Below are 17,595 nucleotides of genomic sequence, written 5' to 3'. Positions count from 1 at the left end.
AGTAATAAGTGCGCTGGAAGCCGCTCTGGGTACAAGTGTCTGCCAAATGCATAAATGTAAACATATCTTATTTTTACCATTAATGGCACTGGGTTTTATTTTCGTGTGTAGCGTAATGCGCAACGACCATGCGCTACATCTTATCAAATTATCGTGAGAATGCAAGTGCAAGTGTTTGCGTTATCTGTGTGTGTGTTCCTCTAAGACGTTTCAAAAGCTTGTCTGGTTTCAGCGCAAAGTCTAAACTCAGTTCCTGCATTTGCAGTTTGGAGATTCCACCAGCAGGTGGTGATAAAGTTCAGGTCCAAACTCAAATGATGCCCATGACAATCACTAACTACATTTGCATCTAAGGATTTTTTGCGAATTTTTTTTTTAGCGCATTAAAATAAAGTTGATGGAAACGCTACAATGTCACAAATGTCAGCATGATATTTTTCCGTTTAACTCAAGTGCATAAACTCTATGTCGATACATCAAATGTCACGAAAAACTGGTTTGGAAACAGTTTTTGTCGATAAAATTGGCATTAACGCCAAAATGTTGTGTCATGACAGAGTTTGCCCCAATCGTTAGCCTGTGTTACCATGACGACAGTATTCAAAGCCAATTTATTGTTTGTGATTATGGATTGATCTTTACGGCATATAGATTTACATATATATAAATACACAATACTAGGAGAAAATCATCAGTGCTTTTTTTTTTTTTTTTTTGGAACACTTACAGCCCAAAAAATGCCGGTAAAATCCCCTGTATTAAATATAATAAATTACCAAACGAAAAAGTATTAAATAAAAAAAATAAATGTCCAAACGAAAAAAGCATTAAATTAATAAAATAAATTACCAAATGAAAAAAAAAGCATTAAATTATTTAAAAAAATTACCAAACGAAAAAAGCATTAAATTAATCAAATAAATTACTAAAAAAAAGCATTAAATTAAAAAAATTCATTACCAAATGAAAAAAAACATTAAATTAATCAAATAAATTTAAATTAATAAAAAGAAAACAAGCTTTTGAACATTTTAAAAAGTTTAAATATTTTAAATCTAACCATCTTTACCTCAGATTGCATTTACTGCTTCTTCCAAAAATAAATTTGAGATGATAATCAAGTTCAGTTGGTATTTAAAAGTTGCTGAAGATATGATGCAGTTGTCATGGCGATGCTTAAGATTAGATGAAGGATTAGATGCCCATCAGAAGGGCAACTGTTCCTCCTCTTCTGATTGCTTTTATTTGCTAATTAAAATGACAGTAAACTGGCTAATTTAACGTGATTTTTTAGGCATGACGTCATCACGCACTCCACTTTTGTCCACTTCTTCATTTTGTTGAAATGTTTGTTTATATCTCTGATGTGTGGCAAGGAATGGACTATATAAAGAGACCCAGATGGTGGAATAACCTCAGAATTAAATAGCACTCGACCCGGGCCATTAGCGCTTAGCGTGAGAAATTTCACCAAACCCACTTGCGCCTAGACTTAGCGCATGCTTGCACGAAAATACCCAAACTTTATGGCCATGCCCACTTCATTTGCATATATGACTTAAAGCTTAGCACTGCACTTAGTGCTAGCGCTCTACAAACAGGGCCCACTATATAAAATAAAGCGTATTATTATTATTATTATTGTAATAATATGTAAGTAAAAGGGGTTGCAAACACTGATTCACTGTTTCATTGCTCCTTTAAAATGGCCTATTGCATAAATTCATGCACAAAATCAAGTTAAATTCAAATGAAGTTTTATAGTCTATGCAAAGTGGTGTTATTAAACATCAGTTTTGACAACCTGTAGTTTTTCCTTCATTACCCAATTCATTATCCGGTCCCTTTTCAGCTTCTCGCAGGAATATTAAAAGTCCATTAATGCTATCTGGGAGCACTCAAGGCAATTAGAGCCTGAGAGTCTATTTTATTTAATAATTGTGTTTTGACTGTGACGGTGAGTCAATGTGACAAAAATCACTGAGGACATTTTAGATACGTTTCTGTCTGCATAATAATATGAATATGGAAATTAGCATAAAAATGCACAATCAAATCGATGTGTGAATTTCCAGGCTTTATTCTGTGGCTTGTTGTCTCTATACTAGTAACTGTACTGGCAACAAATGGGGTTTAAGTACATGTTTGACATTTATACACAAGATAGTGTGTCTGCAAGACTTAACAATTTTCTAACGGGGTAATTTAGATACTAGAGATACCCAGCAAACACGTTCCTTTATCGTTAGCATATGGTTCACTTTCGTTTTTTTTCAGAACCAATTCCCAAAAACGTTCCCAAAAAGTTGCATGGAGGTTTTTCTGGCAACCTAAATGTAACGTATACGGAACGTTTTCTAATGGTTATTTTTAGGTTTTAATTTGTATAACCATAAACTAACGTTACCAGAATGTTGCAGGGAGGTTTTTCTGGCAACCTAAAAGTAACTTATACAGAATGTTTTCTAATGGTTATTTTTAGGTTTTAATTTGTATAACCATAAACTAACGTTACCAGAATGTTGCAGGGAGGTTTTTCTGGCAACCTAAAAGTAACTTATACAGAATGTTTTCTAATGGTTATTTTTAGGTTTTAATTTGTATAACCATAAACTAACGTTACCAGAATGTTGCAGGGAGGTTTTTCTGGCAACCTAAAAGTAACTTATACAGAACGTTTTCTAATGGTTATTTTTAGGTTTTAATTTGTATAACCATAAACTAACGTTACCAGAATGTTGCAGGGAGGTTTTTCTGGCAACCTAAAAGTAACTTATACGGAACGTTTTCTAATGGTTATTTTTAGGTTTTAATTTGTATAACCATAAACTAACGTTACCAGAATGTTGCAGGGAGGTTTTTCTGACAATCTTAAAGGAACTTATACAGAACGTTTTCTAATGGTTATTTTTAGGTTTTAATTTGTATAACCATAAACTAACGTTACCAGAATGTTGCAGGGAGGTTTTTCTGGCAACCTAAAAGTAACGTATACAGAACGTTTTCTAATGGTTATTTTTAGGTTTTAATTTTTATAACAGTAAACTAACGTTACCAGAATGTTGCAGGGAGGTTTTTCTGGCAACCTAAAAGTAACGTATACAGAACGTTTTCTAATGGTTATTTTTAGGTTTTAATTTGTATAACCATAAACTAACGTTACCAGAATGTTGCAGGGAGGGTTTTCTGGCAACCTAAAATTAACATATACAGAACGTTTTCTAATGGTTATTTTTAGGTTTTAATTTGTATAACCATAAACTAACGTTACCAGAATGTTGCAGGGAGGGTTTTCTGGCAACCTAAAAGTAACGTATACAGAACGTTTTCTAATGGTTATTTTTAGGTTTTAATTTGTATAACCATAAACTAACGTTACCAGAATGTTGCAGGGAGGTTTTTCTGGCAACCTAAAAGTAACTTATACAGAATGTTTTCTAATGGTTATTTTTAGGTTTTAATTTGTATAACCATAAACTAACGTTACCAGAATGTTGCAGGGAGGTTTTTCTGGCAACCTAAAAGTAACTTATACAGAATGTTTTCTAATGGTTATTTTTAGGTTTTAATTTGTATAACCATAAACTAACGTTACCAGAATGTTGCAGGGAGGTTTTTCTGGCAACCTAAAAGTAACTTATACAGAATGTTTTCTAATGGTTATTTTTAGGTTTTAATTTGTATAACCATAAACTAACGTTACCAGAATGTTGCAGGGAGGTTTTTCTGGCAACCTAAAAGTAACTTATACAGAATGTTTTCTAATGGTTATTTTTAGGTTTTAATTTGTATAACCATAAACTAACGTTACCAGAATGTTGCAGGGAGGTTTTTCTGGCAACCTAAAATTAACTTATACAGAATGTTTTCTAATGGTTATTTTTAGGTTTTAATTTGTATAACCATAAACTAACGTTACCAGAATGTTGCAGGGAGGTTTTTCTGGCAACCTAAAAGTAACTTATACAGAACGTTTTCTAATGGTTATTTTAGGTTTTAATTTGTATAACCATAAACTAATGTTACCAGAATGTTGCAGGGAGGTTTTTCTGGCAACCTAAATGTAACGTATACGGAACGTTTTCTAATGGTTATTTTTAGGTTTTAATTTGTATAACCATAAACTAACGTTACCAGAATGTTGCAGGGAGGTTTTTCTGGCAACCTAAAAGTAACTTATACAGAATGTTTTCTAATGGTTATTTTTAGGTTTTAATTTGTATAACCATAAACTAACGTTACCAGAATGTTGCAGGGAGGTTTTTCTGGCAACCTAAAATTAACTTATACAGAATGTTTTCTAATGGTTATTTTTAGGTTTTAATTTGTATAACCATAAACTAACGTTACCAGAATGTTGCAGGGAGGTTTTTCTGGCAACCTAAAAGTAACTTATACAGAACGTTTTCTAATGGTTATTTTTAGGTTTTAATTTGTATAACCATAAACTAACGTTACCAGAATGTTGCAGGGAGGTTTTTCTGGCAACCTAAAAGTAACTTATACAGAACGTTTTCTAATGGTTATTTTTAGGTTTTAATTTGTATAACCATAAACTAACGTTACCAGAATGTTGCAGGGAGGTTTTTCTGGCAACCTAAAAGTAACTTATACAGAACGTTTTCTAATGGTTATTTTAGGTTTTAATTTGTATAACCATAAACTAACGTTACCAGAATGTTGCAGGGAGGTTTTTCTGGCAACCTAAAAGTAACTTATACAGAACGTTTTCTAATGGTTATTTTTAGGTTTTAATTTGTATAACCATAAACTAACGTTACCAGAATGTTGCAGGGAGGTTTTTCTGGCAACCTAAAAGTAACTTATACGGAACGTTTTCTAATGGTTATTTTTAGGTTTTAATTTGTATAACCATAAACTAACGTTACCAGAATGTTGCAGGGAGGGTTTTCTGGCAACCTAAAAGTAACGTATACAGAACGTTTTCTAATGGTTATTTTTAGGTTTTAATTTGTATAACCATAAACTAACGTTACCAGAATGTTGCAGGGAGGTTTTTCTGGCAACCTAAAAGTAACGTATACAGAACGTTTTCTAATGGTTATTTTTAGGTTTTAATTTGTATAACCATAAACTAACGTTACCAGAATGTTGCAGGGAGGGTTTTCTGGCAACCTAAAAGTAACGTATACAGAACGCTTTCTAATGGTTATTTTTAGGTTTTAATTTGTATAACCATAAACTAACGTTACCAGAATGTTGCAGGGAGGTTTTTCTGGCAACCTAAAAGTAACGTATACAGAACGTTTTCTAATGGTTATTTTTAGGTTTTAATTTGTATAACCATAAACTAACGCTACCAGAATGTTGCAGGGAGGGTTTTCTGGCAACCTAAAAGTAACGTATACAGAACGTTTTCTAATGGTTATTTTTAGGTTTTAATTTGTATAACCATAAACTAACGTTACCAGAATGTTGCAGGGAGGGTTTTCTGGCAACCTAAAAGTAACGTATACAGAACGTTTTCTAATGGTTATTTTTAGGTTTTAATTTGTATAACCATAAACTAACGTTACCAGAATGTTGCAGGGAGGTTTTTCTGGCAACCTAAATGTAACGTATACGGAACGTTTTCTAATGGTTATTTTTAGGTTTTATATGTTATAACCATAAACTAACGTTACCAGAATGTTGCAGGGAGGTTTTTCTGGCAACCTAAAAGTAACGTATACAGAATGTTTTCTAATGGTTATTTTTAGGTTTTATATTTTATAACCATAAACTAACGTTACCAGAATGTTGCAGGGAGGGTTTTTCTGGCAACCTAAAAGTAACGTATACAGAACGTTTTCTAATGGTTATTTTTAGGTTTTATTTTTCATTATCATATTTTTGATCATTTTTCATAACTGTTGCATTGATTGGCAACAATGCCTGACATTAGTTCAGTAATTAAATGCATAAATGAAGATCACAGTGAACGCGTTATAATGAAACAATGAACTTTATAAATAACTTTCTTTGTCTATTTCTTCTGCTCTGACATACAGACAGATTGATAGATCGAATTGTGCACCATTTATGAAATTGGTTGAAATGCTGAAGTGTAAGTCTGAGTTTGAAAAAGTCATAAAGTCTGTACGTACATATAGAATATTTTTGTTACTTCATCTTATACTCTTGTTTTACCCCATTAGCAAGATCATTATCTCAGCAAGTTACCATATGTTGAGAAATTTCAGCCCAGCGATGTTAACATGAACGAATCATAATTGTGCTGTTTACACTTTAAAAATCTGGCAAAGCTGCTGACGGCCCACATATACTCCTCGCTAAAGACACCACTTTCAAATTCTTGACTCCTCTCCAATTCAATTAACGTTTTGGTCTCATTATTATATTCTCTCTCTCTCCTCTTTCCTTTCCAGGAACCTTGATACAGACAAACTATCAGGTAGGTGTGGATAATTCCTTTAAATGATCATAATGAAAAGAGAATAGAGAATAGAAATAGGGTTTCTGGTAGCAGGAAAAGGAATCAACTAAAGGTTGAGAAGATTATTTTGAGTCGACACGTGTGCCGAAAGTGTCACTTTTCCACTGCACGGTACAACTCGACTCGACTCTGTTAGCATTTTGGATGGTACCTGCTACTTATTTTAGTACAACCTCGGTCGAGGTTCCAAGCGAGCCGAGCGATACTAAATGTGACGTCAAAACCCTGCTGATCACTGATTGGTCGGAGAGAATCATCACTACTGGCGTCACTGGATTTGGGACACGTGACATCATCCCGCTAGTTTTAAATTAGCTACAGCGATAGCCGTATCATTTGTTCACCTGACTTTCGAATTGTTAAAAGAAATGGCTGTGCGCAAAATCACGCCGTGGTCAATAAACGAGGTGCCGACGTTCCTCTCGTTAGCGATGAACGAAACGACGTGAAACAAAAACGTCTTTCAGGAAGTGTCTCAGCTGTTGGTCGCACACGGCTACCACTGGACCCACCAACTGTGTAGGGGGAAGTTACTAAATCTTAAAAGTGACTACAGAACCATCAAGGACCAAAACAGCCGGAGTGGTTCAAACAGAAGAAAGTGGAAGTGGTTCGACCAAATGGACGCTATCTATGGCAATAGACCGGCGAACAATGGGAGGGCGAGTGCCCGGGTGTCCGTTGTTGGAGGCCACGATGGAGGATGGTACGTTTTGTTACGTTAACTCTATACTCTGCTCTATATAAGCTTCACTTTATTTAGTTGAGCAGCTACTGGAAGCTTCTAAAACAACCAGACCAATTTAACTGATACACTTGTGTGACATCACCATGCAACAACTGCTTTATACAGCACAATGAGCTAGTCGCTAACAGCTAGCGCTCGTGTTATTGTTTATGGCCAGTAATGTTTGTGACGGATTTAAGATGATGTCACGGCATTAGAGACGGTGTAACTATGACGATCAGCCTATAATCACACCCACGTTGATGCGGCACTAAACTACAGTGGTAAAGCAAGCTCAGAAAAGTAAAGCGAGTCGACTCGAACAATAACGTGCCGTGGAAAAGTGCCATTAGCATAGATGTTTTTCATCTCACATTTGCTTGTTCTGACACTATCGGTTGGGTTTTGGTTTGAGGTTTAGCGTAGGGAGGTCGTTTTTGTTGACTTAAACTCCTCATCTGTTTGGGAAAAAATGTAACTCGCTTTTAGTGCCACCTAGTGGACATTTTATCTCAGCACTGCTGTGATACGTGAAATAAACCACGTGATATCGTTCTGCAAATATTAAAAAAGTAAATACATACAACTGTAGAAGTTGCACTAGTGCACAGTTTTCCTGGAAGGCTTTTAAAAACATGAAATGGACTTTGGCTGTCTTTGATGTCACAGATCAGTATAGTTGCTAGTGAAGGATTTGGGATGCGTGTGTGTGTTTTTGTTCTGAATCCAGGGGCTAAAGACACTGATATTAGTCAACAGGTAATGATCTGGAAGGAAGTAACCTTCCTCTTCCCAGAACACAGAGCTGCATAATTCATTGGCTCGTGTACTCAAGCAACTATCGAACAGCTGAGCCAAAGTGCGCCACAGCCATCGTTTTAAGAGCCGTCCAGGGTTGCTCCTGAGAGTGTGTGTGTTTGTGAGCGATGAAGGACAAATCGGTCGATGGAACAGAATGTGAAGCTTGTCTATTTCAGACATTTCGTACTTTCTTTGTATGATTCATATTTGGTGTTCTGCTCTATAATTCTCTCTGTTCCCTGCTGTTTTCAGATTACTTTTCTCAGCATCTTGGAGAATATCTGGATGTTCTCTCCGCGTTAGAGAAGCTCAATGTTGCCGTGCTAAAGGCCATGGATAAGACGAAGGAGGTAATCAAGAAAAATGGGCGAACATTTATTCATTTCACCCCCTCAAAATTATATTTGCATAAAGAAAATGAAGCCTATTTTAGGACCATTAAGGCCACGTCCACACTAATCCATTCAAATTTGAAAACGCCATATCACCCTGCAGCTCTTGACTGGTTGCCCACTAAAGCTAAGCAGGGTTGAGCCTGGCCAGTACCTGGATGGGAGACCTCCTGGAAGTGGTATTAGGGAGGCCAGCAGGGGGTGCTCACCCTACGGTCTGTGTGGGTCCTAATCCCCCAGTATAGTGATGGGTAATACACTATACTGTAAAAAGGCACCGTCCTTTGGATGAGACGTTAAACCGAGGTCCTCACTCTCTGTGGTCATTAAAAATCCCAGGACACTTCTCGTAAAGAGTATGGGTGTAACCCTGTTGTCCTAGCCAAATTCCCCCCCATTGGCCCCTATCTATCATGGCCTTGTATTAATCTCCATCCCTGAATTGGCTACATCACTCTACTCTCTCCTCCCCACCAATAGCTGGTGTGTGGTGGGCGTTCTGGTGCACTATGGCTGCCGTCTCATCATCCAGGTGGATGCTGCACACTGGTGGTGGTTGAGGAGATTCCCCCTATACTATGTAAAACGCTTTGAGTGCCTTGACAAGCGCTATATAAGTGTAAGGAATTATTATTATTATTTAAGCGTTTTCGATTTAGAAGTTTACACTTATCTGTACGTATCTGCACGTTTTCTGTAATTCTCTAAAAATATTTAAGCGTATTTTTAAGAGTTACACATTTCAATTTCACTACAAATTTCTAATAAATTGACTTATTTAATTAAACGCATTATTATTTAACAAAAAGATTAAAATATTTAGTTTTTTTTATTTAATTATGTTAAAGATTGCTTCATTTAATTTGATGGAAATGTATTAAATAAATATTTTTTTTTGTGTACTACATACATAAAATGATGTAAAATAAAGCACATGATGTAAAAAGAAAAAGTACTGTAATTAAATAGTTTTCTTTAAAGGAATATTTTTGGTTCAGTTAAAGTTAAACTCAATCGATAGAATTGATAATGTTGAATATCCCAAAAATGTATTTCCGCTCATCCCTAATATTCTTTAAAAAAGACAAAAGAAATGGGGGGGGGGGGGTCTAGGTATCTCAGCGAGTATTTACGTTGACTACCACACCTGGAGTCGTGAGTTCAAATTCAGGGCGTGCAGCCAGGTCTCCTTAGCAACCAAATAGCCCTGGTTGCTAAGGAGGGTAGAGTCACATGGGGTAACCTCCTCGTGGTCGCTATAATGTGGTTCTCGCTCTTAGTGGGGCGCGTGCTGAGTTGAGCGTGGATGCCGCGGAGAACAGCGTGAAGCCTCCACATCCGTTAAGTCTCCGCGGTAACGCGTTCAACAAGCCACCTGATAAGATGCGCGGATTGACGGCTGAGATTCGTCCTCCGCCACACGGAGAACTGGGCACTCCAAATTGGGAGGATCATTTTATAAAAGCACACACTTTAAAGGGTTATATTACCCAAAAACGTAAATCCTCTCATGATCTACTTACTTTTAAGCCATCCCGGATGTTGTCATACTGACAAGTTGTCAGTATGACACATGCACTCAAGTCGTTTGTAGTCCCGTGAACAGAAATGCTCGGCATTAGTCCACTATAATCTTTTGTATCTGCCAGCACAGATCTTTTGTTTTTGGAGACTGATCATCTCTAATGCAGAAACATGCCTCCTCCTAATAGTCACTTAGACACGCTGCCGATCTGTTTCTCCAGGATAAAGTGGAGGTTAGTTTTATTTACAAGCTGTTTAATGAGAGAAGTCAGTGGATTGCCATTGCAGTGGATGTTATAATCTGTATTGACAGGAATACTTCAGGTTTTTAAGTAGAGGGCCATGAGGGCGGGACTTGTCTTTAACTCTTAACGGTTGATGCAGCGATTAAGGAAAATGGTAAATGGTAAATAATGAATCGTCATTATTTGTGTTCTCTGTCTCTTGCTATAGGAGTACCAGGGTTCGTCAGTTCTCGGGCAGTTTGTGACGCGTTTCATGTTGAGGGAAACATCTAGTCAGCTGCTTTCCCTCCAGACGTCTCTGCAGTGTGCGATGGAGGCCGTGGCGGCTCAGAGCAGCACCTCTCCGTGAGTTACACACATACACACATACACATGGCTTTTTGGGAACTTTCCATTGACTTCTATTGTTTCTATATTGAGATAATGATATTTTCTACCGCCTACCCCTAAACATAAACTTTACAAAAACATTTCTTTAGTTTGACATTTTCTGTTTTCTTCATGGGGACAGTCGAGATTTTAGGTTGTACTATCCTTGTGGGGACATTTCATATTTTAAGTAAACACAAATGTGTACAATTGTATTTGTTCTACATTCTTAAAAATTTAGATTCCATGATTAAAATGTTGATTTCATTATTAAAAAATGTATATTTAAAAATATAGGTTCTCCAATAAAAAATATGGTTTCCCCAATTAAAAACATAGGCTTCGCATTAAAAAATTATAATTTAAAAATATTGTTCCACAATTTAAAATATAGTTTACACAATAAAAATTTAGGTTTCTCAATTAAAAAATTTATATTTAAAAATATAGGTTCCCCAATAAAAAATACAGGTTCCACAATTAAAAATATAGGTTCCGCAATTAAAAATATAGGTTTCGCAATTAAAAATATAGGTTCCGCAATTAAAAATATAGGTTCCGCAATTAAAAATATAGGTTTCGCAATTAAAAATATAGTTTCCGCAATTAAAAATATAGGTTCCGCAATTAAAAATATAGGTTTCGCAATTAAAAATATAGGTTTCGCAATAAAAAATATAGGTTCCGCAATTAAAAATATAGGTTTCGCAATTAAAAATATAGGTTTCGCAATTAAAAATATAGGTTTCACAATCAAAAATATAGGTTCCGCATTTAAAAATATAGGTTTCACAATTAAAAATATAGGTTTCACAATTAAAAATATAGTTTCCGCAATTAAAAATATAGGTTTCGCAATTAAAAATATAGGTTCCGCATTTAAAAATATAGTTTCCGCAATTAAAAATATAGGTTCCCCAATAAAAAATACAGGTTTCACAATTTAAAATATAGTTTCCGCAATTAAAAATATAGGTTCTGCATTTAAAAATATAGGTTTCACAATTTAAAATATAGTTTCCGCAATTAAAAATATAGATTTTCACATTTAAAAATATAGGTCTCGCAAGTAAAAATATAGGGTTAAAAATATAGTTTCCACAATTAAAAATATAGGTTTCGCAATTAAAAATATAGTTTCCACAATTAAAAATATAGTTTCCGCAATTAAAAATATAGGTTTTGCAATTAAAAATATAGGTTCCGCAATTAAAAATATATGTTCCGCAATTAAAAATATAGGTTTCGCAATTAAAAATATAGTTTCCATAATTAAAAATATAGGTTCAGTAATTAAAAATATAGGTTTCGCAATTAAAAATATAGGTTTCGCAATAAAAAATATAGGTTCCGCAATTAAAAATATAGGTTTCGCAAATAAAAATATAGTTTCCGCAATTAAAAATATAGGTTTCACAATTTAAAATATTGTTTCCACAATTAAAAATATAGATTTTGCAAATTAAAAATGAAGATAGAAAAATATAGGTTTCGCAATTACAAATTTTAGATTTAAAAATATAGGTTACGCAATTTAAAATATAGGTTTCGCAATTACAAATTTTAGGTTTAAAAATATAGGTTTCACTTATAAAAATATAGATTTTTACTATTGAGAGTATAGAATGGATATGAGGCTGTATCTCGGCAACAGTTTGTCCTATCAAAATTAATCTTGGTATGCTTCATCAGGACCATGATCTGAGTGCCAACTATGGGTCAAATGATGTAAAAAATGGCCTGTATTTTTTGCCCATAACTTTTGTCCTAAAATCCTGGGATTGGTGTCTTCCTTAGATCATGCGAATTTCAACTATACCAATTTTTCTCATGTCAGCCGTACCCCTCGCCACGTTGAATTTTATTAAAAAGTGATATATCTTTTAAAAGCTTTGTCAGTTTTAAAAAATAAAAAAATCATGCATCATAAATATCATGTCTTGAGGATACCTGAGCAGTTTTGAGACAGCGCCACCTACAGTTAAAAAAATAATCTACACTTGTGTGCTGACCCTAACCTTGCGATGTCTCTTTGACATCAGCCTAACATGGCAACTGTGTGGCTCCGTGTGTTAAAGCACAGGTTTATAGTTTCATGGGTTGTGGATTTGAATTCCCACCTCGAAAAATCACGCAGTTAAAATGTTTGTTGTTATTGAGATCAATGCATTGCACTAACTTAATGGGTGCTGGGTCCAATGTATATTTTCATGCTGATGTAAAGTTACGTGAATATGCAGTTGATTATTGTGACTACGATGATTGGCTTTGATAGCTCTATGCTTGGTATGTCCCTTTGACGACTGTCAATGTTGTGGCTCTGTAGTGCAGTGGACTGTGCAGACGGAAAGTTGTAGGTTTAAATCCATTTTGAAGCATTGTGTAATGATGTGTGTGTTTATGATTTGTCATATGTGATTTTTGGGTTGTGGTTAATGTTGTGCAATGCTTTCCATTTTGGTGCTTGGCCCCATAATTGCTACCTGCGTCTAATTATTATTCTTGCTCATCTGTGGGTTAGTCGATCCTCAAAGGATTTGTCACAGACACGACATCCTTGCGTTGTTATTCTCAGAGGAGTCCTTATGCGACAGAACTCTGCATGGCTGTGAAAATGTTTGCATGTGTTTTTGTTGGCTACTGATCGCTCAATAAGTGAAAAAGCCATTTGTGCTGTCAGCTCCGCCTGCAACCAATTCCCATTTGTCAAAAAGGCTCATTAGTGCGATTGTTTCATAACTAGATTGCCTGTACTGTTAAGTGGTTACCCATAAACAACCCTGAAAACTGTGTTTACTGCGGTCCTGTAGGTAATATATGAACTGTTCCTTGACGTTACGGCTTGAGGTACTGGAGAAGAGAAGATTGCAACAGATACTGGCGACTATGGTGGTTGTGACGATATTTACAGAAGATGAATAGTCTTAAAGAGACAGTTTGAGTCATGTGAACATATGTGAGGTGGCGTCAAGTGGGTTACAGCGCTCTAAAATGTATTTACGTTCAATGATGTTCTCTTGTTCATAAATTCTTGGCAGTGAAAGTTAAAGTTCAGACACTTTTAAAGTTTCAGCTCCTATTTAAAATGCATTCTCTGAAGACAAGTCTTAAAGGGCACCTATTATGGCATTTCAAATGTTCCTAATATTGTTTTGGGAGTCCCCAACAACAGTTTTACATGCATGCAATGACAAAAAACACTTTTGTTGTCTTATAATATTCATTTATGTTTACCTGATTTGCTCACTGACTCCCAAATGATTCTTTTTCCAAACCCCTCCTTTGACTCATTTTTCCACAGCCCTCCTTTGCGTGACGCTAATCTGCGGTGATTGGTCAGATGACCCAGTCAGTTGTGATTGGTATACTCTGTGCAGAGATTGTCGGAAACGGAACGCCCATCACCGCTTTGTAGGAATTTGAGTTGATTTATGTTAGCGATCATAGCCCAAAGTTCGGTGGTCAACACCCAATCAGTTATTGTTTGCGTTAGCCCAACGCATAAACATATTGGTAAAGCACTGCATTACTACAAGTTATTGCTCTATTCTTTATGTCAACTCCAATAACATCGACAAACACTTCACATATTTCAAAAAAGTTGACATTGGAGACCTAGAAGCTGTGCTGAGCGTAACGTACACAACACACACAAATACTTATTAACATGCTAAAAAACACATAAAAGCAACAATTATTAATAATACTTACAGGTTGTGATTCGGAGGAGGAAGCTGATCCAAATAAACTTGGTACTGAACCTTCCTTCAGTATCAACCGGCTCGCGAATCCACACTTGAAAGCAATCGTCATTAAAATGAGGCGAACACAGCACAAGGTTCGGGCGATACTTGTGTGGTATAGTTGTAAATATAAACTCTAGCCACTGATTCTTCACATGCTCGTCCCTGGGCAGTGAAAAAAATGTCGCTTTTGATACGCACTTCAGAACACAGCGTCTTGTTGTCAAGTTTTCCCTGGTGTCTGCGTGCGCAATGAGTGGGCGCGGCCAATTTGATCATTTTTCGTCTTGACGTCACAACGAAAAGGAAAATGACTCATTGGAAAAACGATTCATTACATTGACTCAGAGTCGACTCCTACTTTTGAGAGACAATAACTTTTTTACGGTGAACTTTCATATATAAAACTTTGCAGGATGTTTTTGTTCACTTAAATCTGTTACACACTACATGAAAGGTCATTTTCAAAATTCCATAATAGGTGCCCTTTAATACTTTTGCTTCTGAAGTGAATTGTTCTTTTTAGTGTTGATCTTGCTAACCCTTTTAAAGTGAATTTGGTACCTTAAGAAAACCTTTGAACCCTTTAAGCTCTGAAGGTGTTTTTAAAGATTTCCTGTTTCAGTGGCATACCCAAAATAAAAGGCTTTAAAATAAAAAAGAAATGAAAAGGAGGGTCAAGTGTTTGGTATCATTCTAAAGAAAACGTTTCAATTATTTTAACCATATAGATTATGATACATTCTGAGATTATTAGCCTAAGAAACTGCTGAAAAAGAAAAAGAAAAAGTAATAAATAAAAATAAAATAAAATTCTGATTTGACATTTTATATCTCTGGGTGTAAATAAGGAGGCTCTGAAAAACTGCTTTTGTTTTGTTCCCAATCATGTCGACTGTATCTGAGGAAAATGTGGTGTTGATACGACAAAGCAATCAAAAGTTATAGCATTACAAATATAATTCATCAGTGTCCAGAAATGTCTCCATGTGTCCAAAAGCCTCTCCAAACTAATGAAACATAATAATTGTACATATATATCAAATTACACATGCAAACACAACAATGACGAAAGGTTAGCATAGCATGCAGACATGATTTTAGTCATGAGATTTCACAGAGCGAGTTTCATTCTGTGCCATTTGAGTCATCATTGAGTCTGTGTCGTGTATTTGGCGCCATCTCCTGGTGGTCATATGTAACATTGTGCTTCATGTGGATTATCTAATGATCAATAATTCTGATTATCTTGTGTGTGGGCTCGTTTGAAACATAATCACCTCCTCTAAATAATGATATGTGATATTATATGTTCTGTTTATTTTAGTAATGAGATTTCACAGAATGAGTTTCATTCTGTGCCATCTGAGATATCATTGAGTCTGTGTCGTGTATTTGGCGCCATCTCCTGGTGGTCATATGTAACATTGTGCTTCATGTTGATTATCTAATGATCAATAATTCTGATTATCTTGTGTGTGGACTCGTTTGAAAGATAATCACCTCCTCTAATTAATGATATGTGATATTTTATGTTCTGTTTATGTTAGTAATGAGATTTCACAGAATGAGTTTCATTCTGTGCCATCTGAGATATCATTGAGTCTGTGTCGTGTATTTGGCTCCATCTCCTGGTGGTCATATGTAACATTGTGCTTCATGTGGATTATCTAATGATCAATACATCTGATTATCTTGTGTGTGGGCTCGTTTGAAAGATAATCACCTCCTCTAAATAATGATATGTGATATTTTATGTTCTGTTTATTTTAGTCATGATATTTCACAGAATGAGTTTCATTCTGTGCCATCTGAGATATCAATGAGTCTGTGTTGTGTATTTGGCGCCATCTCCTGGTGGCCATATGTAACATTGTGCTTCATGTGGATTATCTAATGATCAATAATTCTGATTATCTTGTGTGTGGGCTCGTTTGAAAGATAATCACCTCCTCTAATTAATGATATGTGATATTTTATGTTCTGTTTATGTTAGTAATGAGATTTCACAGAATGAGTTTCATTCTGTGCCATCTGAGATATCATTGAGTCTTTGTCGTGTATTTGGCGCCATCTCCTGGTGGTCATATGTAACATTGTGCTTCATGTGGATTATCTAATGATCAATACATCTGATTATCTTGTGTGTGGGCTCGTTTGAAAGATAATCACCTCCTCTAAATAATGATATGTGATATTTTATGTTCTGTTTATTTTAGTCATGATATTTCACAGAATGAGTTTCATTCTGTGTCATTTGAGTCATCATTGAGTCTGTGTCGTGTATTTGGCGCCATCTCCTGGTGGCCATATGTAACATTGTGCTTCATGTGGATTATCTAATGATCAATACATCTGATTATCTTGTGTGTGGGCTCGTTTGAAAGATAATCACCTATATCGTATATAATCACATATATGCAATGCCAACATAATTGTCAAAGACATATACTTGGCTAATACTTGCTATATTTTTGTCTGTGAGTTAAACTCACTTTCCGACAACATATGACACATGTTGTCAAACCCTTTTTTATAACATATCAAATCGGCACACTTCTGATTTGTCTGCAAATTCAAAAGTGCTTGTTCAGGTTTGGTCATAATGCCTACATGCATTGTAAAGTAGAGCTTGCAAGCTTTCAAATGACACCTATTTTGTGTTGGTCAAGACTGGAGTTAAAATGTGTTGTAAATTATTAGATATCGTATCGGCATACATATCGGTATCGGTGCATCTCTACATTTTTCTGTGATGCCATTTAAGACCCATTTTAAGTTGCTGTGTATCTCTCTCTCTCTCTCTCTCACACACACTCTCTCTCTCTCACTCTCTATAGAGTTGAGGATGTGAAGGTCCCGGAGCATCTGGCCATACAGAAGAACAACAGAAGATGTGGCCGTCGAGTGCAAAAGAACATGTGTCTTTCACCCACTGATCCATACTCGGGCATTCTCACTACTGGTAACGCACACACAAACACACACAAACACACACGAAGACAGTGTGTGTTGATTATGAGTTGAGTTGTGTACAGTGTATCGTTGTGTGTTCTATCTCAGGCGTTACCGTAGATACCGATGAACACTGGTGCTCTCAGATCAACAGACTGCAGCAACTCATCGACAAACTGGAGTGTCAGGTGACCATCTACTTATTTAAACATATCTAAACCTGTCCATTCATCAGACGACGTGATTTATGAATCAGTTTTGGTGTATTCTTCGTTTCTAGAGTCCAAAGTTGGAGCCTCTGAAAGAAGATACTCTGTCCAGCACATATAAATCAGTGAGTGCTTTCATAACCAATCGCTCAATTGCGCTCTTCTATGAAATT

General features: G+C 35.7%; 1 protein-coding gene across 1 annotated transcript in view; it reads left to right on the top strand.

The window, feature by feature from the left end:
- The window catches only part of necab3 (N-terminal EF-hand calcium binding protein 3), a 38,498-nt gene that overhangs the window by 17,868 nt on the left and 3,035 nt on the right, over positions 1–17,595 (top strand). The window contains exons 4-9 of the mRNA XM_052130170.1: positions 6,390–6,415; positions 8,238–8,335; positions 10,355–10,491; positions 17,099–17,223; positions 17,322–17,401; positions 17,494–17,547. Coding sequence (XP_051986130.1) covers positions 6,390–6,415; positions 8,238–8,335; positions 10,355–10,491; positions 17,099–17,223; positions 17,322–17,401; positions 17,494–17,547 — 520 coding nt within the window. The remainder of the gene's footprint in view (positions 1–6,389; positions 6,416–8,237; positions 8,336–10,354; positions 10,492–17,098; positions 17,224–17,321; positions 17,402–17,493; positions 17,548–17,595) is intronic.

This window comes from Xyrauchen texanus, chromosome 7 (genome assembly GCF_025860055.1).
Source record: "Xyrauchen texanus isolate HMW12.3.18 chromosome 7, RBS_HiC_50CHRs, whole genome shotgun sequence".
NCBI classification, from domain to species: Eukaryota; Metazoa; Chordata; class Actinopteri; order Cypriniformes; family Catostomidae; genus Xyrauchen; species Xyrauchen texanus.
Note: the sequence above shows the minus strand (reverse complement) of the source record. Positions and strands in the feature narration are given on the sequence as shown.